Genomic DNA, 22976 nt, shown 5'->3' with positions numbered 1-22976 from the left:
GAAAAATGTGTACGTGTATATATTTATGAAAATGAAAATATGTATATAAATATATAGGTATGTACATAAGTTGTAAAATATAAAAAAATATATAAGTATATATATGTACCGAAATTTTAAATATATAAATAAATAGATAACAATAATAATAGTAATGTAATATAATAGTAATAATAATATCTACAACAAAAGAAAATATTAGGAAATGTGCAAAAATATATATATATAATATTTACAATAATGATGTAAATAAACAACATATAAAATATTTGAAATAACATATAAATGAAACATTTAAAAAAGGTTAATAAATGAATTAAATAGATTTAAGACATGGTTAAAAACAAATGAAAATTTGGGATATAAAAGTATAAATATTGGATAGTTAATTAGGGATCAAAACGAAAACCAAACAAGATCTGAAGGCCAAACTTAAAAAAAACAAAAGAAGATAGAAAATGGGGGTTAATTGAATGAGGTTGCGAGGGAGGAGGACTAAACACATAAATTTCCCTTTTAGGGAAAGCGCACAGACCCCACCCACCAAACAAAATAGTGCCGTTTCAACACCATTATTTAAAAACAAAGATTTTTTTTTGTGTTTCATTTTCAACCCCCAATCTAAAAAAAACAAAAAAAAGCTTCCATGCTCTCTTCCCCTCCCTTAAAATCCTCTCAAGCCTTTTCTTTTCCGGTGAAATCCCGGTCACTGAGCCACCGCCGTTGGTCGCGCCGCCACCGTCGCTGGCCACCGCACATGGTGGCCGGAAGTTCAAAAGGTAACTTTTTTTTATTTTTTTTAATAATATATATATGTATATGTATATAGAAAGAAAGGAAAAAAAACAAAGAAAAAACATTCGAAAGAAGAGAGAAAAAGAAAAAAAAATGCAAACCTTTTTATTGATTTTTTCCTTTGTATTCGAAGTTCGGAGGGATTTTTGTGTTTGTCTCTTTTTCAATCTTTTAAAATCCCCCCTCTTTTTACACTAGTTTCCATGGCTTTTATAGCCCTTACACTTTCATTTTCTATTAGTTTCTATCTCTTCATTGCTGCTTGCAAGGTATGGAGGTGCCAGGCATGCGGGGATGGTGTTGGCAGAAGCATGGGGCGTGGTAGCCGACATGGTGGTGACCAAAGATGGTGCTAGTGTCAGAGGAAAGTGGGGTGTGGTAGCCAAGGTTTCTTGTTGTCTGTTTCTCTTTTTTTTTTATTATGTTGGGCTAGTTGAGTATTGGGCTGGTGGTATTTGGGCTATGGGATTTGGTTTATTGGGATTGAATTTTGGGTTTGTTGTATTTTATTTCATTTGGACAATGGGCCCAGCAAATTTGGGCTTCTACAGCTGCCCCTCTTTGCTCGTTTTCGTGTAACGAGAACAGAGCAAAGACTAAGAAAGACCAAATTTGCCTGGTCTCGTTGAGGCTTAATTTCTTTGGGTGCTTTTCTTCTTCAAGTAGCCTTATTTCAGTCCACTGCGTCTTCTTGCTTTGATCCACTTCACGACAACTTCAGATACGCCTTGTAGCTTCAATCTACTTTGTTACGACTTCATGGGGATGAGATTTGTGTTTTTAGTCTGCTCCACTACTGCTTAGGGGAATAAGATCTGTCATCTTCACTCTATTCCACTATTGAATGCAGGGAGATAGAGTTATCGGCTTCAATGTACTCCACTGTAGTCAGGGAGGTAAAATCCGCCATCGTCGATCTGCTTCGCTGCCAAATACATGAAGGCAAGATCTGCAATCCTCAATCTATTCCACTGTCAAATACAGGGACAAGATCTGCTTTCTTCGATCTACTTCACCACCAGTATGGGAAGACAAGATCTGCATCGTCGATCCACTTCCTATCAATATAGGAAGATAGGACCTGCTATCTTCGATCTACTTCACGCCAATACATGAAGACAAGATCTGCTTTCTGCGATCTACTTCGCCACCAATATGGGAAGACAAGATCTGCATCTTCGATCCACTTCCTACCAATATAGGAAGATAGGATCTGCTACCTTCGATCTACTTCACGCCAATACATGAAGACAAGATCTGCTTTCTGCGATCTACTTCGCCACCAATATGGGAAGACAAGATCTGCATCTTCGATCCACTTCCTACCAATATAGGAAGATAAGATCTGCTACCTTCGATCTACTTCACGCCAATACATGAAGACAAGATCTGCTTTCTGCGATCTACTTCGCCACCAATATGGGAAGACAAGATCTGCATCTTCGATCCATTTCCTACCAATATAGGAAGATAGGATCAGCTATCTTCGATCTACTTCACGCCAATACATGAAGACAAGATCTGCTTTCTTCGATCTACTTCGCCACCAATATGGGAAGACAAGATCTGCATCTTCGATCCATTTCCTACCAATATAGGAAGATAGGATCAGCTATCTTCGATCTACTTCACGCCAATACATGAAGACAAGATCTGCTTTCTTCGATCTACTTCGCCACCAATATGGGAAGACAAGATCTGCATCTTCGATCTATTTCCTACCAATATAGGAAGATAGGATCAGCTATCTTCGATCTACTTCTTGCCCCGGGAGATAGAACTATCAGCTTCAATGTACTCCACTATAATCAGGGAGGTAAAATCCGCCGTCTTCAACCTGCTTTGCTGCCAATACAGGAAGGCAAGATCTGCAATCTTCAATCTATTCCACTGCCAAATACAGGGAGATAGAGTTATCGGCTTCAATGTACTCCACTGTGGTCAGGGAGGTAAAATCTGCCATCTTTGATCTGCTTCGCTGCCAAATACAGGAAGGCAAGATCTGCAATTTTCAATCTATTCCACTGCCAAATACAGGGAGATAGAGTTATCGGCTTCAATGTACTCCACTGTGGTCAGGGAGGTAAAATCTGCCATCTTTGATCTGCTTCGCTGCCAAATACAGGAGGGCCAGATCTGCAATCTTCAATCTATTCCACTGCCAAATACAGGGAGATAGAATTATCGGCTTCAGTGTACTCCACTGTGGTCAGGGAGGTAAAATCTGCCATCTTTTGATCTGCTTCGCTGTCAAATACAGGAAGGCAAGATCTGCAATCTTCAATCTATTCCACTGCCAAATACTGGGAGATAGAGTTATCGGCTTCAATGTACTCCACTGTAGTCACATGGAGGTAAAATCTGCCATCTTTGATCTTCAATCTATTCCACTGCCAAATACAGGGAGATAGAGTTATCGGCTTCAATGTACTCCACTGTAGTCAGGGAGGTAAAATCTACCATCTTTGATCTGCTTCGCTGCCAAATACAGGAATGCAAGATCTGCAATCTTCAATCTATTCCACTGCCAAATACAGGGAGATAGAGTTATCGGCTTCAATGTACTCCACTGTAGTCACATGGAGGTAAAATCTGCCATCTTTGATCTTCAATCTATTCCACTGCCAAATACAGGGAGATAGAGTTATCGGCTTCAATGTACTCCACTGTAGTCAGGGAGGTAAAATCTGCCATCTTTGATCTTCAATCTATTCCACTGCCAAATGTAGGGAGATAGAGTTATCGGCTTCAATGTACTCCACTGTAGTCAGGGAGGTAAAATCTGCCATCTTTGATCTTCAATCTATTCCACTGCCAAATGCAGGGAGATAGAGTTATCGCTTCAATGTACTCCACTGTAGTCAGGGAGGTAAAATCTGCCATCTTTGATCTTCAATCTATTCCACTGCCAAATGCAGGGAGATAGAGTTATCGGCTTCAATGTACTCCACTGTAGTCAGGGAGGTAAAATCTGCCATCTTTGATCTTCAATCTATTCCACTGCCAAATGCAGGGAGATAGAGTTATCGGCTTCAATGTACTCCACTGTAGTCAGGGAGGTAAAATCTGCCATCTTTTGATCTGCTTTGCTGCCAAATACAGGAAGGCAAGATCTGCATCTTCGATCCACTTCCTACCAATATAGGAAGATAGGACCTATTTACGCCTAGTGTTTAGGATAACATGATCAGAATGAATCAAATGCTCCTAACTGGATGTGCATGTATTATATTTGTAGAATGTCATGAGAATGATCCATTTTTAATGCTTAGGTTGTCATTCCTCATTGTTCATCAAGGTTCTATCACTGATGCCTTCTTGTTCAGCCAGTACCTTTGACAGAAAACCTAAAGAAATAGACGCTATTTAGACTATCATTTCTCAAATGTTTCCAACCCTTAGGTTTGGTTAGTTCTAAACAATAGTCCTGTTTCAGGTCCTCGTATTATTTAGAAACTTTCAGAGTAATATGCAGAACTCCTTCTGCATGTGTATTGTCAGTCCATTAATCGTTATTTCAATGAAAATGCTTGAAAAAGATTATCAAAATGGACAAAATGAAATTTTGTTGAGAGCAAAGCTCTAAACAAACAAATCAATCAAGATAGCAAATTTTGCTGAGATACGAGATGAATAAGATGAAAAAGATTATCACAATGGATAAGATGAAAATTTGTTGAGAGCAAAGCTCTAAATGAACAAATTAATCAAGATAGCAAATTTGCTAGAATACAAAATGAGAATAAATTAATCAAGATGATGTATTTTGTCAAAAATACAAAAAATGAATAAAATGAAAATAGGTGCCCCAGATATCGTAGCATGAGCTTCTCTGTCCCAAACTTCTTAAGGACCCTTTTGAACTTGATATGTGTTTAGAAGTCCTAGAAGGCTTTGCTGATAACCCAAGATGTAGCATCCCTCCTTCTTATTAATTCAGAAAGGGCAAGACTACCGCATGCCCCACCTTTGATCAAAATTTGAACTGCCCATTTCTGGGTTTTCAATTCAAAACCCTTTGGTCTCAAGGCGCCCTTTGCGGGTTTTCACCTTGGCCTCTCCTTTTTTTCTTTTTGTTCCTTTTTTGTTTCTTTTTTCGAGTGAAGTATTTATTGCTTGAATCAGAATTCTCAAGATTAGGCAGGTTTTTGCCATCCATCTTGGTTAATATCGACGCTTTTTCAGATAAGGCCTTCCACATAAGGTCCTTTCCAGTTTGACATAGACTTTCCTATGAAGTCCTTCTGCATGGGAAGGATCTTCCTCGATATTAGATCCCCTCATGGAATTCTCTAGGGTGAACCTTTTTTGGTGAGCTCGCATCATTTGCTTTTGGTACATTTGACCATGACGGATAGCTGTTAACCTTTTCTCTTCAATTGTATCGGACCTGGATCCATTCTACTTCATCCAACTTCAACTTTGACAAGGCTCGAAGGGAAGGAATATCAACTTCGATGGGTAAAACTGTCCCTATTCCATATGCCAATGAGAAATGAGTTGTCCTGGTAGAGTTTTTTTTGTTTTTGCTTTTGTTTTTTATTTGGTTTTTATTTGTTCTTTTTTTTTGGCCTCCACTAAACTGTTCATTTTGAGGGCAACATGGTGTTAATTTGAACAAACTGCAAACTTCTGATGTCGTGCCGTTGTTCAAATTCAATGCATTATCTAATATGATCCTTTTTGGCATTCCATATTGACATATGATTCTTCAAGAAATTTGCCGAGTGTCGACTTTATGATATTGGCATATGAAACAACCTCTACCCACTTGATGAAGTAATCGACGAACACAAAGATAGATCGATGACCGCCAGAAGCTTTTGGCGAGGTCGGCCCAAATAACATCCATGCCCCTCATAGAGAAAGTCCATGGAAAATTCATAACATGAAGAGATAAAGGAATCACATAAATCTTGTCTCCGTAAATTTGGCACTTGTGGCGTTTCTTGGTATAACTGGTGCAATCCCCTTCCATGGTGGGCCAGCAGTACCCAAATCTCATGATTTGCTTGGCCATTGCAAAACCATTAGCACGTGTTCCTCGTCCAAGATCTTCTTAACCTCAAGAGCATCCACTTGTCTAAAAACATCTTTGAATTCTTAGAGTAACTCAATGACGTCTCGCTTTGTCTTTGCAGTGATACAGGCTCTAATCTTTACCTTTTTCTCTTCTCCTAAGCTCACAATTCCCCATTGAATTTTTTTGTAATGTTGGATCTATTTTTCGACTTGCCTTACCATCCTTAACAAATCAGGAGATAAACTACAGTCTTGATCATCTTCGAAGTCTTGAGGATCCTCTAGACACATATCTTGCTTGAAAGAAAGTTCTGAGTCAATAGCAGTGTCGCTCATATCATTGATATCTGGAGACCTATTCTAGGGACGAAGGAAGTCTCAAAGAGCTAACGAATCAAAGGGTAATTACCTGGTGGTATGAGTATGAATGAATTGGAAGGAACAAAAGAATATTTGCCAAAACAAGACACAAAGATGCATTTCGTTGAAATAAAGAATAGTGGACATGTGCCTTTTCACAAAAGGATTTTCTATTGCTCCCAGGCTTAGAACAATAAGAGCGTTCCAAATATTACTCTGAAATGGTCCTAAAAATTACAAGAATCTCCTCCACGGTCCAGTTGTTTAAAACGCCTCTAGGGATGTAGAAACAAATTCAAGATAGGTTTTTTCATTTTTTAGTTCTTTTTCAAAGGCATACACATCTTCACCTTTCGAACCATCAATATATTCAAAGAATTCCAATCCATCTGGTTTTGTACTAGAGTTCTAAACTTGACGTACTTTTGGATTTTAGGAAATTTATTGTATGCAATGAAATGTAATGTTGATGCATGAACGCGTATTTTTGGATTTTAGGAAATTTATTGTATGTAATAAAATGTAATGTTAATGCATGAACGCGTATTTTTGGATTTTAGGAAATTTATTGTATGTAATGAAATGTAATGTTAATGAATGAAGAGATACGTACAATGAAATGTAATGCAGATGTATGAATGCAAAAAGAGACATTGATTCTTGATTCAATTCTATTAGAACAACTTTACTAGAAAACAAATCTCTTTACATAAAGCGGATACATATACGCTTTGCCCTCATATGCGGAGACATTCGATCATTTTCTTCGTTCGAGCGTTAAGATAAGTCTCACGAACTCTTCAAAAGGGACGTATCTTATATCTCCTTTTTACTCAATCCGGGCCGTGACTCGTTGCTCACTAAACCTCATGGTGCTCGTTGGCTTCTCTTTTAAGAAAGTTCAGCGGCTCTCGAATAATCCTTGTCACATTAAATTCTCGGGCCACGGAGCAATGGTTGTGTGGTCCTCCATTAAACTATCATCCTTCTCTTATCACGTTTTCTTGGACCACATTCGGACAACCGTATTATTATCCACTTTATCAAGAAACCCATTTCCTTATGACAAACTCTCTATTTAACAACTGAACGTGAATCAACACCTCTTTTTATGATGAAAATGCAATGCAATCATAGCAAAAAGAAAACAGGTTAGTACCAAGCAAAAGCAAGTAAGAATAAATAGAACACCTATTTGGGTGAATACTAGGGGTTCGAAGTGGTTCTACCTAGGGTGGGCTCCTAAGGTTCACTACATGAGGTTTGGTTCTAAAGTAAGGGTACCTGAACCAGCAGATTCCTCGATCCTCACCCATTATAGGCTCATATAGACCGAGTTCAGTTCAGGGGAATACATTTCCCTATGGCCATGCGGAGATGAAAATCTCACGAAGACATAGGTACGGATGTATCCCGGAAGCGATTCACTATCCCATGCGGAGGTGAAAACCTCACGAAGGCATAGTTTCTCACTCCCACTTAAAAGGGTATGACCAGCGGTCATGCAATGCAATGTGCAGAGGTATAAAATAAAATACAGAAAAAAAAATAACTCAAAACAAAAGAGATGCAATGAGAGGATCGTAAATTTAAATCGAATTTTCCACTTTCAACAAAAAGACAAGAAATAATCAACACGTGGCTTGACTCTCTTATCGTCCCCAGTGGAGTCGCCAAGCTGTTGACACCATTTTTTGGATGAAAACGGGGTCGACTTGGATTTTGAAAAAAGAATGAAAACGGGAGTCGCCACCAATCCTTTTTTGATGAGGTGTGATCGGGTCACCTCAAAAAGTGGTTGTTTTTTAATAAATGGTTTAATTTTATTAAAACAACGATTTTGGTCTACGAAATTCAGAAAAATGAGTTCGGGAGTCGGTTACGCACGAGGAAGGATTAGCACCCTCGATACGCCCAAAATTGGTACCTAGTTGATTAATTAGTGTCTTAGTGTCGAAAATTGAAAATTTGAAGAGTTTTTAAAAGTACGATCCTTCCTTATATTGTTATTTTAAAATTACTCAAATAAATCAAAATGGAAAATGCTTCCTTATCTCGAAGTAACAAGATGTCACGTCCAGTAAGTTAGGATACAACACATCGTATTTTCGAGAGTAAGCTTGCCTTTATTTTTTGTTTAAACCTCATTTATTTTAATTTCAAAAGGATGTTCGGTTATTTAGGATCAACGTGAGAAGAATCGAAGCTCAGTAAGTTAGGGCACGATTTTCTCGAATTTTCTAAATACGAAATATTACCTTATTTTGAAAGTTTAAAAAGGATATTCGGCTATTTGGTCGAACGAGAAACCGAAACCCAGTACGTTAGGGCACGTTTTCTCGAATTTTCCAAACGCAAAATATTTCCTTAATTAAAAAAATTTCTTTTTGATGTATGGTGTTAATATGCATAGCAAAACAATAATGAATATGATGGCATAAAAACAACACGAGTAATAGCAACGGAAATAAGATTATTAAATATAAATAATAATGAAAATGAAGATAAATAAATAAATAATGAATAGGTGTAAAGAACGTATATACATGAATGTACACAAAATTATGAAAATATGAAAAATCTATGTATGTATACGTATTGTGAGATTATTAAATATAAAAATATATGTAAATATGTATACATGTATAGGTATATGAATTAAAATATGTAAATAGATAAGTATATATATATGCATGTAGAAAATATGAAATATAAAAAAATATATTTAAAATAAATAGAGAATATGTACGTGTATATATATATAAATTATAAGATATAGTAAGAAATGTATATGAGTATATATATATACATATATATATTAGAGAAAAATGTGTACGTGTATATATTTATGAAAATGAAAATATGTATATAAATATATAGGTATGTACATAAGTTGTAAAATATAAAAAATATATAAGTATATATATGTACCGAAATTTTAAATATATAAATAAATAGATAACAATAATAATAGTAATGTAATATAATAGTAATAATAATATCTACAACAAAAGAAAATATTAGGAAATGTGCAAAAATATATATATATATATAATATTTACAATAATGATGTAAATAAACAACATATAAAATATTTGAAATAACATATAAATGAAACATTTAAAAAAGGTTAATAAATGAATTAAATAGATTTAAGACATGGTTAAAAACAAATGAAAATTTGGGATATAAAAGTATAAATATTGGATAGTTAATTAGGGATCAAAACGAAAACCAAACAAGATCTGAAGGCCAAACTTAAAAAAAACAAAAGAAGATAGAAAATGGGGGTTAATTGAATGAGGTTGCGAGGGAGGAGGACTAAACACATAAATTTCCCTTTTAGGGAAAGTGCACAGACCCCACCCACCAAACAAAATAGTGCCGTTTCAACACCATTATTTAAAAACAAAGATTTTTTTTGTGTTTCATTTTCAACCCCCAATCTAAAAAAACAAAAAAAAAAGCTTCCATGCTCTCTTCCCCTCCCTTAAAATCCTCTCAAGCCTTTTCTTTTCCGGTGAAATCCCGGTCACTGAGCCACCGCCGTTGGTCGCGCCGCCACCGTCGCTGGCCACCGCACATGGTGGCCGGAAGTTCAAAAGGTAACTTTTTTTTATTTTTTTAATAATATATATATGTATATGTATATAGAAAGAAAGGAAAAAAAACAAAGAAAAAAAAATCGAAAGAAGAGAGAAAAAGAAAAAAAAATGCAAACCTTTTTATTGATTTTTTCCTTTGTATTTGAAGTTCGGAGGGATTTTTGTGTTTGTCTCTTTTTCAATCTTTTAAAATCCCCCTCTTTTTACACTAGTTTCCATGGCTTTTATAGCCCTTACACTTTCATTTTCTATTAGTTTCTATCTCTTCATTGCTGCTTGCAAGGTATGGAGGTGCCAGGCATGCGGGGATGGTGTTGGCAGAAGCATGGGGCGTGGTAGCCGACATGGTGGTGACCAAAGATGGTGCTAGTGTCAGAGGAAAGTGGGGTGTGGTAGCCAAGGTTTCTTGTTGTCTGTTTCTCTTTTTTTATTATGTTGGGCTAGTTGAGTATTGGGCTGGTGGTATTTGGGCTATGGGATTTGGTTTATTGGGATTGAATTTTGGGTTTGTTGTATTTTATTTCATTTGGACAATGGGCCCAGCAAATTTGGGCTTCTACACATATCATCTATATATAGACATCAGTGGCTAACATTGGAAATACTCTATACCTAGTTCTAAATATGTTTGCTGTGAAGATATTAGAAAGCTTGAAGGACTGATTTAAGAACAAAGTGTTGAACTTTTAATCTCAATTAATATAGTTTGTGAAGTATGCTTTTTTATTGGGTTAATTATTTTTTGGGACAAATTATAGAGTAAAAATTTGCTCCAAGTACTTATACTATTAATAATTTAGAATTTAATCTATTTAGATTAATTAATATAAAATTATAAAAATTGAAATACACGTAGATATTTTTATGAGAATAAAGTATTTATTATTGGCCGCAACAACTGCATTGAGACTCATACAAAGTATACAAAACCTTCACCATTTGTGTTGGTGATAGATTCTCCAAACAGCAAAGAACCATGTTCAATGCCAATGTTGGCTTTATAAGACAACAACAAAACAATTATATGTGTATATATTATATGTCTATATATATGGCAAGATTGATATATTTTCAAGTCCCCATCAAAGAGACAAAAAAGTTTTAACACTTGGGAAGATCCGACGGCGGCGGCGGTAGTTTCTGGTTAGGAAGTTTTCCGTCCAACACTATCCATGCCATTCTTAAACCCCAGCTCAAGTGAACATCAAAGTGACAGTGCATCAGCCAAACACCTGAATCATTACATATATATATATAAACACATATGCGAGATGTTTCTTAAGTTTATTGGTTAAACATGATGGTTGAATGAAATAAAACAAAATCCATATCGTCTTTTCAATGGCAGCCAACTAATATGTTTTTTTTAGTCTAGAACTATTAATAACATTATAAACTGGATTAAATTATATCAAATTAAAAAAAATGATTAAACCTTAAATTTCTACATGGGATTAAAACTGAAATTAAACCTATTATTACTTATAATATGTTCAAGTTGAGAATTTAATTCCAATGCTTTAATTCGGCATAATTTTCTCTTACTCTTAAGAGATCATTTAGAATATTATTAATTAATCCTAATAGTTAACATCATTTACTATTACGATTAAAATATTGATGTGAATTTTTGTGTTTAAAGGGAAGTTTTTAAGAAAAAGCTAAATTATTACTGTGACTCGAATAGTTAATGATATTAATTATTTTGATTAACTAAAATATTAGTAAAAAATTAAATCATGTCTAAGTAAAGTATAAGCACTAAAGAGACTAAAATTAACCATAATTCAACTATGAACTATATGAAGAATCGTTACCGGGATTGTCTGCTTGAAACCGAATCGCAACCCAACCACCGGAGGGGACACCAACGGTGTTTCTTTCAACCGGATCTACGAGGTTGAACTTTGAAGGGTCATTTTTAGGATTAAAGTTACCAAAACCTTGACCAACAACATAGAAATTATAGCCATGGAGATGGAGAGGGTGGCTCTCAGCCCCTAATATACTAGTGTCCTGCATGATCACTTCGACGCTCGCATTGAACGGTAACACTTCAACTTTAGTGGTACCGTTAATAACGTGTGTGTTGTTCGGCGGTGTGCCGGTGTAATTAAACGGATGAAGAGGGAAATCCGGGAAATCGGCGGTGAAAACCCCGCTTTTAGAAAAGAAATAAGATTGTAACAAAGCTGTTGTAGGGAGTGCAAAGGAGATATTGTTCATTGAAGCTGCAAATTTTGTACCATTTGGTCCTTGACATGTTTGGTTTTTAGGACAAGGGTTGGTTCCAAGTCCAATAGTAAAAAAGAACCTTTTGTCCACTTTTTGTGGGACATTGATAGGGAACTTGTTGGTGGCTAAACTTTTGAACATGTTTGAAAAATTGGCTACAACATTTGTGGCATTGATGGCAGGTAAGCTTGGTTTAAACAATGGAGCATTTTCCGGGTTTTTCGGGTTTTCATATTCGAGGATGCCGGCAACGGTTGTGTTGTCGAATGTGCCCATGCCGGTGAAATAGGGTCTAGCCAACATATAGAAAGCGGCATCAGGGGCTGGCGATTTGGTCTTTAGGAGCACATTGGTGGTTTGTCCCGGTGCTATCACTAATGTGTCAGTCACGAACGGTTTCACGTACGATGCGTCGGCTTCCACGACAGTGACACTGTGGTTTGCAATGCTGAAGAATAGTTCATCATTGAGTGCAGCATTGATTAACCTCAGTAGATATGTTTTTCCAGGCTTTACCTTCAATTTATATGTATCTGACAAGGAAAAAAAAAATTAAAAACTCAATACAAAACACAATTTATTTGGAATAAAAACACGAACACAATTACGAAAAGAGGTATTTTTGGACCGAGTCCATGTATAATATTTATATCGTAAATAGTTGCCCAAGCTTAGCTAAACTCTAGATATGGGCTCAAATTTTGCCTATTGCTTAAAAATTAACTCAAGCTCATTAAGATTAAATATGTTCATGGGCTAAATTGCCCATCTGCTTTATGCTTGGGCTTAGATTTTTTAACGTTGAGTTGACTCAGTCCGGCATATTTTTCTATTTAAAAATAATATAAATATAAAAAAGTTTATATTAATATAAAATGTTTTATAATTAAATTTAAATGAAAATTATTTTTTAAACTGTGAAATGAGTTATTTGAATGGCTTGATCTCAAGCTTCGGTTCGATCCAACCCATGAACATTTCTAGTAAGAACTATCCACTATATATTTTTAGAAAATGTCATTTCTATTTAATATTTTTATTAAATTTCTTAACATAAATTTAAAATATTTATTTATATTTATAGTTATATTCATATTATTGTATAATATAGTTAATTTTTATATAATATAAATTGTATAATATATAAAAATAAAAAAGAAATAACATAGTATAAATTTGAAAAATGAGCCCGATTGAGGTACCCTAGTGCCTCAATCATATTCTAAAGGTGTTTAAATTTTTTTTTTAGTTAAGCTCCTTTTTTAAATATTTTTTGTTCAAATACTCTAAATATCGACAAATATCTAAGCTTAAATTAATAACTCGATCTTAAACGATTCTAATTCCGAATACAATATACCTTTGCCAGAACAATTATACAATGGGCCTGGAAGACCATTGAGAGTGTAGGCATCGGAAACATTAGGGCCAGCACCAGTTTGAAGTGACTGATTGATAACAGCTTCAGGATCAGCATTAAACCATTCACCTATAGTTCAACAAGCCAAAAAGAACTCATTCGGTCAAATCGTCGAACACCGTGTACACAAAAATAAAATGGTGATTTTCTGGCAATATAGCTTACCAAACAAGATAGGGACTTCTTTGTAAGGTTTAATGAAAGGATAAGATTCATTGCGCCTTGGGAGGATGATGAGTGGGCCATAAACAGAAGCTCTCATCCATGAAAAGTGAGCATGCCACAACAAAGTTCCTCTTTGTCCGGTTATAGTGAAGTTGTAAACGTAAGACTGGCCTGTTTGAATGGGGCATTGTGTGATATATGCAGGCCCATCTGCCCATCCGCTTCGAAGCTGCCTAATTCCATGCCTATGAAAAAGTTTGTTCAATTTTAATTAAATGAATTATTAAAAATTTATAATAAAATTTTAAAAAATAAAATTCGGGGCTATTGTGGCACAACCGGTTCGTACCCATTCACAGGTCAACCGATTTTCTCCCTTATTCCAGATCAATGTATTGGACAATTTTTGATCTGATCAACTAATCCGGTTTGATTTCAACATCTATGATGCATTCGTTATGAAAATCTAACTTATTGATATAACATATTTTAACAGCCTACAAAATCTCTTTTATTATTATAATCGACTTAATCGAATTAACTCGAGCAAACTCAATTAAGTTAGTTTAAACTGATTTTTGCCAATCCTTTTAACTTGCCCTAACTACAATTAAATTTAAAGGCTTTTCATATTTACCAATGAATGGAGATATTGTTAGGAACATGATTAACTACTTTAACGACCAAGCGATCTCCTTCTCTGGCAACAACACGAGGCCCTGGGAACTTGCCGTTAACTGTAACAATGCTCTTACTACGGCACAATCGTGTAATATTCTTCATCCTTATCTGCAACCAAAAATATATATGTAATGTCTTGTCCTCTGTCAAAATTGTCTTTCAATTCTGCGAAAATCCTCATGGCAAACCAAAGAATTTGTGTATGGCATTATAACAAATAGGTCATTTATGGGAAGCATGCTTTATATGTCATAGTTCATGGGGTCGAATCAAACCATGAGTAAACTCTTCGGTTTGCATGTTTTTTGTCTATTGAGATATTGCAAGGCTTTTTTCACTCTATGAATCTATCAGGACTTTTGATAAAGTTGAGAAACAAAATCCCAATCAAAACAAAATCGAACTTGTTGAAAGTGTATTGCTTCAACAATGTCATTAATGTATTAGGGTAAACTAAATTAATTGCCACTCGACTATGTCTTTTTTTCTTTTCTGGTTACTTAATTATTCAATTTTGTCTTCTTTGTCACTCAACTATCTTGGATTTTCGGGTGTTTTAGCCAACTGGTGACCAGATTAAAACAATATTGAATAGTTAGGTGACTATTTTGTAATTTTTCATAGTTCAGTGACAAAAAAAAAAAGTTAAATGACTAATAATGTAGTTTACCCTAATATATTTGACTTCACAAATAATAGTAAACAATGCAAAAATATTATATACACACGCATTATACATATACATATATAGCAATGGAAGCATACGCTGAACTTGTAATGTCTGGTTACCCCGCCGCCATGTTTTGCAGTGACAACCTCAGGAACCGCCATGAAACAACCAACAAACAAGATAACCATAACTGCCGATGACAAAAAACCTGAAAACCTCATGTTGGAAAAACAAAGCTCTCGTTATGTTTTTGCCCCCTGAAGCTATTAGGGTTTAAATTTTGGAGTGTATATATATATGTGTGTGTTTGTTCATGACAAAACGTTGGAGAAAAATGTATGTATATATAGGGAGACATAAGAAAGAATGTATGTAGTGTGTGTGTGTGTGTGTGTTTGGTTGATTAGGTAATAAGAATGGGAACATTATATTTTTTTGGAACCGAAAACAACAAGATTACCAAACATTGGACCCAGTTTTATTCACTGTCGAGTATCATTAAAGTATGTTAATCATTGTTTGTTTTTAGTTCTTGTTATACCCGTCGATCTATCTTATCTTTCTACACAATATTTCACCATTTTTTAAAGCCTTAAAACAGCTAGTGCAATTGATTAAATGTACCTTTTTTTTTCCATAGCTTTCTAGTTTTGTTCAAATCATTTCGGTTTTCAATCCCTTTTTGTTTTGTATTGATATGATTTTAGTTTGTAGTTACTCGAATATGTATTTATGATTATACTGTGCTCGCAAATATATTATGATTGCATTATATTTATACTTGTAAACTCTCTGAAAAAAACATATACGCCAATTGAATTATAGTGAAATGATAAAGAAATTATGTTTAAATCTTCAATTAACATCCCAAATTAAATATTCACCCGGATAATATATATATACCAGTATATTTTAATATGGATATAGAAATATCAACATATATATATACATACATAAAACGGAATAGTAGATGGAGTTTTGATGGATTCGAATATGCTTAAACACATTTTTTTATTTAATTTAAAGGGTATTATATATATATAGCCAACACTCAAATGAAAATTACAATATTTCCATTTTTCTAACCTGATCTCAAAATCCCAAAGTTTGCTTCTGAGATTAATAAAATAATTTTTATTTTTTACTTATAAAGATTAATGGAGCCCATGAAAGAGATATCATCATACTTCATATCTTCTATATTGCCACCCAAGAAAACAGTGAAACAAACATCCCAACCAATGTGCATTTCAATATCTGTTTGACCCAACATATATAATCATCACAATTATATATATAAATGGATATTTTTATTTTTTACTTTTTATATAAAATTTATAAAGATTAATTTAAACTCGAAATAAATCATCTAAAAACAATAATAACCCTATGAAATTTGCTACTCGAAGCATTAAATTTATTATACCAATCAAAGTCACATTTGAGTATAACGTAATTTAGTGTGTATATATTCATAGACATTTTTATCGTAACGTGTTTATCGTAATTTTTAATGAATATATTACAAGATCTAATTCTATAGTTAACTCTTGGTGATCAAAATAGATAAGAAATAGAGCTACGATATTCTCCCTCAACAATTGGCAATGAACTTAAAATAAATGTAGATTTTGCATTAAAAAAATATTTGTTTATCTTTTAATCAATTCATCTCGTTTCAACACGGGAGGAGAGAAACTAATTTCTAGAGAAAAAAATAACGTATTCAGTAATTGATTTAACAAGTTCCAAGTCATTAGTACAATTTCTTAATTTCTGACGTGACTTGATCAAACGGTTACAATTTTCTTATTTCTATCTATAAACTACAATCGTTGATTTAAAAATGATCCCACAAGATTCCATATAATAAAATATCACATTATACGTTACTTAATAAAAATTGTATCGTATTTATCATAAATACCAATTTTTAATACATGTTATATCTATTTTTGACTAACTAGAAAGCAGTAAATTATTATATTCAATAATTAAATATCATTTTCATCAAACCCTAACTGGGAAATAATGCATATATGGATTTTGGTTAGTGAATTGGGACTCAAAAGAGGCTAAGGCGAAGACGACTTTTGACCCACCTTTCTTTTAAGCAACAAATGAAATGATTGCTCATTTCTTTCATAGGTCTTACTATAAATGAACTGACCCATTAAACCCAATCTTACACATTAAGTATAAACCAAATTTAGCTTCAAATCTATGGCTAAAATGGGTTTTTTTTATTATGGAATAATAGTTGAATGACCAAACTTCATTTTGGATAATAATTTTTCGTTAAATTTTATTATTAATCCTTGTATTATATATAAGCCGTAAATTTAGTTTATATTTTTAATTTAATCAATTTTAATCGTTTTACTTTTAAAATTGATCAATTTAATTTTTATACTTTTTTCATCTAGACCGAAACATAGTAATCAAGTTGGTTAGGTCAAATTCCATTATTTAGTATCCGTTCTGATCAGTTTTAGTTCATATAACATAATCTTTTTTATGAGTATTATGTGAAAATAACAAGTTGGTATGTCGTTGTATATGTAGTAATATATTTGCTGTATAAGATTTTAAAAAATAGTAAAATTTGACTTAACAAATTTAACCGTTTAAGTGACGACTAAAATTTTAAAATTCGAAAAATAAAAAGATTAAGAATGAAAAAATTATAATACAGAGCTTAAATTACATATAATACAGGGACTAACAGTATAGTTTTACCTATATATTTGTGGTTGCACCAACTGCGATTCTTCTATTATACTATTTGTAGTTGTAGAACTCTACTTTACTTGCTTCAGAGTATGCGTATAGTAAAATAATAATGGCGATTTCTTCATGCTTATGTTCCTTTTCCTAGTAAATGTGCGTATATATTTTACAGTGTTGATAATAACAGTGAAACTCACACTGGCAACTGTGAAGCACTAAACCTTTCAGCATTGACATGTGTTTAAATACGATACGATAATATATGTTGGATACGATACAATAGAAAAATAGCAAAGTCATATTTATGTTAAGGATTTTGATACTAGTGCTGAAGAAAAGTTATAAATTTTGATATTAAAAAGTAATTATATCAACTTTTTTGCTTCTTAAATTGAGCAATATTTTTTTTTCCAACTTTGATAATTGTATTTAACATTTTTTATTTGTTTTGATCTTTGAATTAAATTCCATAAAAGATACGATGAAATAATATTTTGATATTATACCACATCATAATCACTGCTCTCTCATATTGTTTGTGATTAAACTAATCTACATAGCTCGTTTAGATTGTGCGTAAGGCATAAAATCTAATTTATTTATTTTTAACTTTTATATTTTTTAAAATTTGAAATTTCTATTAAAGATTATTATTTTTAAATCTCATTAACAAACATATATGACAATTTACGTTCTATTTTCATGTAATACTCACAAAATATCATCTCATTCTATTCAATGAATTTAACAACTTTTATTTGGAGTCAAAAGTTCCCATTAAAATTTCAAAATTCAAAATTCAAAAATATAAAGATGAAAATATCAACTAAAACAAAATCCACAACTTACACTCATTGGAACATATTTAACTGCTATCATTTGAGTTAGTAAAACTAAATTTTCAAAATTCAAGGACTAATAGTAAAATAATATCTTCTAAATTTACGAAACAAACTCCTTTTAAAAATTAACAGATTCGACACTAGTTCCAAAATCCGGATTGTTTTTCCATTTAAGATACGATAAAATGCTAACAAAATACAGGGAGTTTTCATAAATGCTCCAAAATTAATATGCAAAAAAGTTCCGTTATAGTCCAAGATCATAAAAACTGCTATTCCAAGAAGCCCTTGACAATAAGATGATTGATGGCAATCAGCAATAAATGAAAAGTCTCATTGAGATTGCATAAATTCCAGTCAACTACATGCTCGGATGTCGGGATTGCTGATCCCGATAATCCCTAACACAGATGGGGCTAGAAACAGCATAAGTTAAAGAGAAGTTAAATGTACAAGGCTAAGCATGATGAAACTCTAACCTCAGTTTCTTCCATGGAGCCGAAGATGGATAAGATTCCAATCCTAAAGGAGATATGAAGATGGATCTCCGGAAAAATTAATGTTTAATGTAAATATATACTTCCGATTGTATTACCAGGGGAGTTGAGTTAAACCATGTCCGAATCATCTGATTCACTCTCCCTGTTTTCTTGCCATCCCGACCCCATTCTAAACTTACATACTGGACATGTGCCTTGCTGCCGCAGCCATGGATCAATACAGGTGGTATGGAACTGTAAGAAGGAAATGTTAATTGATGCATCAAGTTTCATAAAATCAAAAGGGCGTGGAGATAACCTCCATTTACAGCTAGGAAAGATTTGGACTTAGGATTTATCTTCAAGCATCATAACCGAGGACTAAGCATAAAAGAACTAAAGAAGCACGAGGAGACTAAAGAATCATCAAGAATTCAAAATGATATGCAAAATTATATGTCAAGGACAGACTTCTAATCATGACAGTAGGTCATCCATTTGAGATACGAAGGAAGAATGTGATATTGAAACATTTGATAATGGTAAAAGTATCATGGAAACCCTTGTACTAGAAGTCAGATTGCATTTTGCCTCCTCTACTAAAAAATGAACAAATTAATCATTGTACAGTAACTCAAAGAGCAAATTGGTCATTTTTTGTTAAAAACTTCATCCATTTTTATTATTAAAACCCGGTGTGGTTGATGAAATAACGAGACAATGATATGTGGCATACGACATGTACATCATGCTAATGTACATGAATCAGTTTTTAATAGTAGAAATAGATAGAAATTTTTAATAGAAAGACCAATTTGTTCTTTGATCTAATGTACAAACACTAACTTACCCATTATTTTAGTAAAGTAGGCAAACTGCAATCTGAAGGGCCTCCATAGTACTTTTACCATTTGATAACATGAAATATTGCACTGATTCTGTAATACTTTTGTAGTTCATAGGCTCTACTCTCTAAAAAACTCGATATTGCACTCTTGACGTGGCATATTGGTTGCCATAATTTATTTTCTTTTCACATAAGAGACGATGACCGAAGATATTGGGAGAAACAGTATACCATAAAATCATTAGATGACAAAAGAAAAAATGAGTAGACTGTAAAAATAGAACCTGATGCAAACATGGCAAGCTCCGAACAAGCTCCCCCTCGTTGACTTGATCCAAGCAAATAGAGCAAGTTAGTTCATCATCTGAAGCCTTCATGTTCCCATCACCTTTCCAGGAATCTTGCTTTTGCTGCAACACATATTTGGGACTTTAGACTATAAAAACGATCCATGAAACAGCACATATGAAATGGTTCAGAAAGAATCTTCAACACTTTAATTTCTCTCCAATTATGTCAATTTTGTATAGGAGATGTTCCTGATAACTTGTTATGTTACCGAGATCTTCTTTGAAACATATAAAACCTTCATGAAAAAGCAACTGAAAAATAGAATGAGCAACTGCAGAAGGGATTTATATAAAAAATAGAACTAATTATTGATACCTCAATTGTGACTGACGAAGAAGATGCCTGTTGCAATGATGATCCTGCACTGTAAAAATAACAAGGAAGATCAGTTGATGGAAATATGAATTTGATCACACGAAAAATAAAGTAAGCCGCAGATGCTAGTTCACAACCAAAGCAAGCTATAGGTAGTAAAATTTCGAGTACCTTTCCAGGCCATGGACCTTGTACTTGTGCACAGGTAAAGCATTTATATCTTCCTCGCTCATTGAATGACTTGTGGAAGTATTATCATCCAACGCTCTCAGGGTGTCATAATCTGTAGAAGAAAGGAAGTATTAATCTTCAAAGAACCAAACTAGTAACAACCAAAACCCTTTTGCATATCATTCAGTGCATGTTAAAAACTAAACCACAGAATCACATAGGTGAATTTTGAAAAAGAAAACAGCATACCTAGGTCATCAAATTCACGATCGAGAAGGGCAAGTTGGAGTCTTAGTCCTTGTAAGCGTCCTCTTGTAGCAAAAGCTATTGATGGTGGCATGTGCAAACGCAACTCGGTATGACCAAGCAAACCACTAGCTGCAGCAGCGTGAGCTCGAGCCTGAGCTTGAAGTTGCTGACAAGTTGCATACATCCTAAGGCTAGTAGCCATTAAAAAGATGCCTACTACTAGCCAAAGCTGCACGCACAGACAGAGAGAATACATTCATGATATGTTAACAGCTAGCATGCTCCTAGTGATTCAGTGAATGTGTATTGTGTACGTACCAGAAAATTTGGAGACATTTGGTGAGAGTTTAAAATCATGAATAACAAAAGAACTGCCAGAAAACAAACGGGTAACAACAGGTTAGAAATAAAAGTTAGAAAGGCAATAAGGAATGATTCAGCGACAAAAAAAGAAAAAAAAACAAACAGATGCAATGGAGAACATAACATTACCTGTAACAAAGAAGGCCAGTGAATTGGAGTTAACAGGCCGAGATGCATGTATACGCTGGAAAAGGAATAGCACAATGACAGATAAGAGTCCAATTATACAGTATTAGATGATTGTGCAACCAAACAAGTATACAGGTATGGACAAAGCTAACATACCACGGCAGGACGTTCATGAATAAATCCTGAAAACCCGCTCTCAATATCTCCTCTACTACCTCGGAAAACAAAGCTCATTGTCACAAAGACTCTGAAACTTCACTTGTCTAAAAGGTGGGAGATGCTAGACAAATAGCCTCTTCTCTTGCAACCTTTAAATCCTATGACGTTTCAAACATATAAGTCATCAAATAAAGCAGAGACAAACGAAATAAATGCTTTACTAAATTGAAATCGACTCAAAATTTAAGGATTAATAGCTAAAAACACTTTCTACATGTGATAACTAAATATACTCGTTTATCAAAACACAGTAAGCTCTGAAACGGCCATCACAAGTCCAAAGATTTCAATCTTGTTAACGAAAATTATGACTAAAATAGTGTTAAAAACTTCTCCAAGCTCCAAAGATAAAGTACCATAACAGTTGGAATATATATATATATATAAATTTCAGTGGAAACAGAATCATAGTAATCCCATTACACATGAAAACGATCTAGACCTAACCAACCAATTTAATGATTCAATTGGCTTTCAAATGCCATTAAAGCTTAACAAATCCAATAGAAAGTTTGTTTATAGCTTAGAACCACCATATTTATCTATTTCTCAGTTCCTAAAAAAATTACTTTAAAAAATAAAACAATGAATCAAATTGTTCGATAACTGCAATTTACATTCAATTATCATTATTTTACTAATGTAACATCGGCTTTAAAGCTACACTGTTTTATGCTAATTAAGCCATAGTTTACACATTCTCATAAGCAGAGATTCAAGCTTTACGATTTAAAAACCTCATGTTGTTAATACGATCAAATACAAAGATAGAAGCAACCGCGAAATCAAGCAAAACGAATGAATTTAAAATAAGACAATTATACATATTAGCACAGTAACCTAAATTGCCCTGTATGAATTAAAATCTCATGAGGCTAAAAATTGAGGAGAAATCGCAATGGAAAAGCAAAACAAGAATATCAATTTTTCCTCCGTTTTTTTTCTCAGCAAACAGACAGAATTCAATACCCAAAAAAAAACAAAGGGGAAAAGTTTTACTTACACGACACACGAAGATCAGTCGATCAAACGGCCGTCCATTTAATTGAATAAAATGAGCAATTTTCAGAGAAAATTACAAAAAAAAGGGAAAAGAAGAGAAAATGCAAGAAAATTCTCTCTCCCTTTCGATTTACGCTCTCTTTTTCTTTCTGTCCGAAATTGAACTGTTCATAGCGATTTATTTTTTATCTTTTTTCTAATTTCAGTTTTAAGGTTGAAGAGAGAAAGCTCTAGATAGTGCCACGTGGACCTACTTCTAAATCTAACCGCTGCCATGTTACTTGTCGACGTGGGTGAATTAATATGAACCGTTGGATTTTGCATCT

General features: G+C 33.8%; 4 protein-coding genes across 7 annotated transcripts; 2 read left to right on the top strand and 2 right to left on the bottom strand.

Annotated features, from left to right (window-relative positions):
• Nucleotides 1-544: 544 nt before the first annotated feature.
• Nucleotides 545-1389, top strand: LOC121212686 (uncharacterized). Of its 2 annotated transcripts, none has more exons than XR_005907927.1 (2): nt 545-779; nt 1065-1209. XR_005907927.1 is itself a non-coding variant. In XM_041085945.1 (2 exons), the coding sequence occupies exons 1-2, from the start codon at nt 647-649 to the stop codon at nt 1372-1374; spliced, it is 471 nt and encodes a 156-aa protein (XP_040941879.1). In that variant the 5' UTR covers nt 606-646; the 3' UTR covers nt 1375-1389. The 2 variants fall into 2 exon arrangements, 1 of the variants encoding a protein (XP_040941879.1); XM_041085945.1 differs by having other exon boundaries at nt 606-779; nt 1037-1389.
• A 7935-nt stretch (nt 1390-9324) lies between these two features.
• Nucleotides 9325-10438, top strand: LOC107929760 (uncharacterized). 2 transcript variants are annotated; one of them, XR_005907926.1, is made up of 2 exons: nt 9325-9782; nt 10066-10386. XR_005907926.1 is itself a non-coding variant. In XM_041085944.1 (2 exons), exons 1-2 carry the CDS (start codon nt 9650-9652, stop codon nt 10373-10375), a joined length of 471 nt encoding a protein of 156 aa, XP_040941878.1. In that variant the 5' UTR covers nt 9328-9649; the 3' UTR covers nt 10376-10438. The 2 variants fall into 2 exon arrangements, 1 of the variants encoding a protein (XP_040941878.1); XM_041085944.1 differs by having other exon boundaries at nt 9328-9782; nt 10038-10438.
• A 203-nt stretch (nt 10439-10641) lies between these two features.
• On the bottom strand, nt 10642-15271 carry LOC107942446 (laccase-2). Its single transcript, XM_041085943.1, has 6 exons — nt 15049-15271; nt 14240-14391; nt 13603-13847; nt 13378-13506; nt 11600-12550; nt 10642-11014 (listed from the first exon to the last, which is right to left on the bottom strand). The coding sequence occupies exons 1-6, from the start codon at nt 15172-15174 to the stop codon at nt 10884-10886; spliced, it is 1734 nt and encodes a 577-aa protein (XP_040941877.1). The 5' UTR covers nt 15175-15271; the 3' UTR covers nt 10642-10883.
• Nucleotides 15272-18845: 3574 nt separating this feature from the next.
• Nucleotides 18846-22920, bottom strand: LOC107942453 (E3 ubiquitin-protein ligase SDIR1). Of its 2 annotated transcripts, none has more exons than XM_016876117.2 (9): nt 22652-22920; nt 21586-21746; nt 21430-21484; nt 21256-21308; nt 20938-21166; nt 20689-20800; nt 20518-20566; nt 20136-20261; nt 18846-19259 (listed from the first exon to the last, which is right to left on the bottom strand). In XM_016876117.2, the coding sequence occupies exons 2-9, from the start codon at nt 21661-21663 to the stop codon at nt 19134-19136; spliced, it is 828 nt and encodes a 275-aa protein (XP_016731606.1). In that variant the 5' UTR covers nt 21664-21746; nt 22652-22920; the 3' UTR covers nt 18846-19133. The 2 variants fall into 2 exon arrangements, with proteins under 2 accessions (XP_016731606.1, XP_016731608.1); XM_016876119.2 differs by having other exon boundaries at nt 21586-21737; nt 22652-22830.
• Between the last annotated feature and the right edge of the window lie 56 nt (nt 22921-22976).

The sequence above is a fragment of the Gossypium hirsutum genome, chromosome A13 (assembly GCF_007990345.1).
Source record: "Gossypium hirsutum isolate 1008001.06 chromosome A13, Gossypium_hirsutum_v2.1, whole genome shotgun sequence".
In the NCBI taxonomy this organism is placed as follows: Eukaryota; Viridiplantae; Streptophyta; class Magnoliopsida; order Malvales; family Malvaceae; genus Gossypium; species Gossypium hirsutum.
The sequence above is the reverse complement of the archived record's forward strand: the minus strand, read 5'-3'. Positions and strand labels throughout refer to the sequence as shown.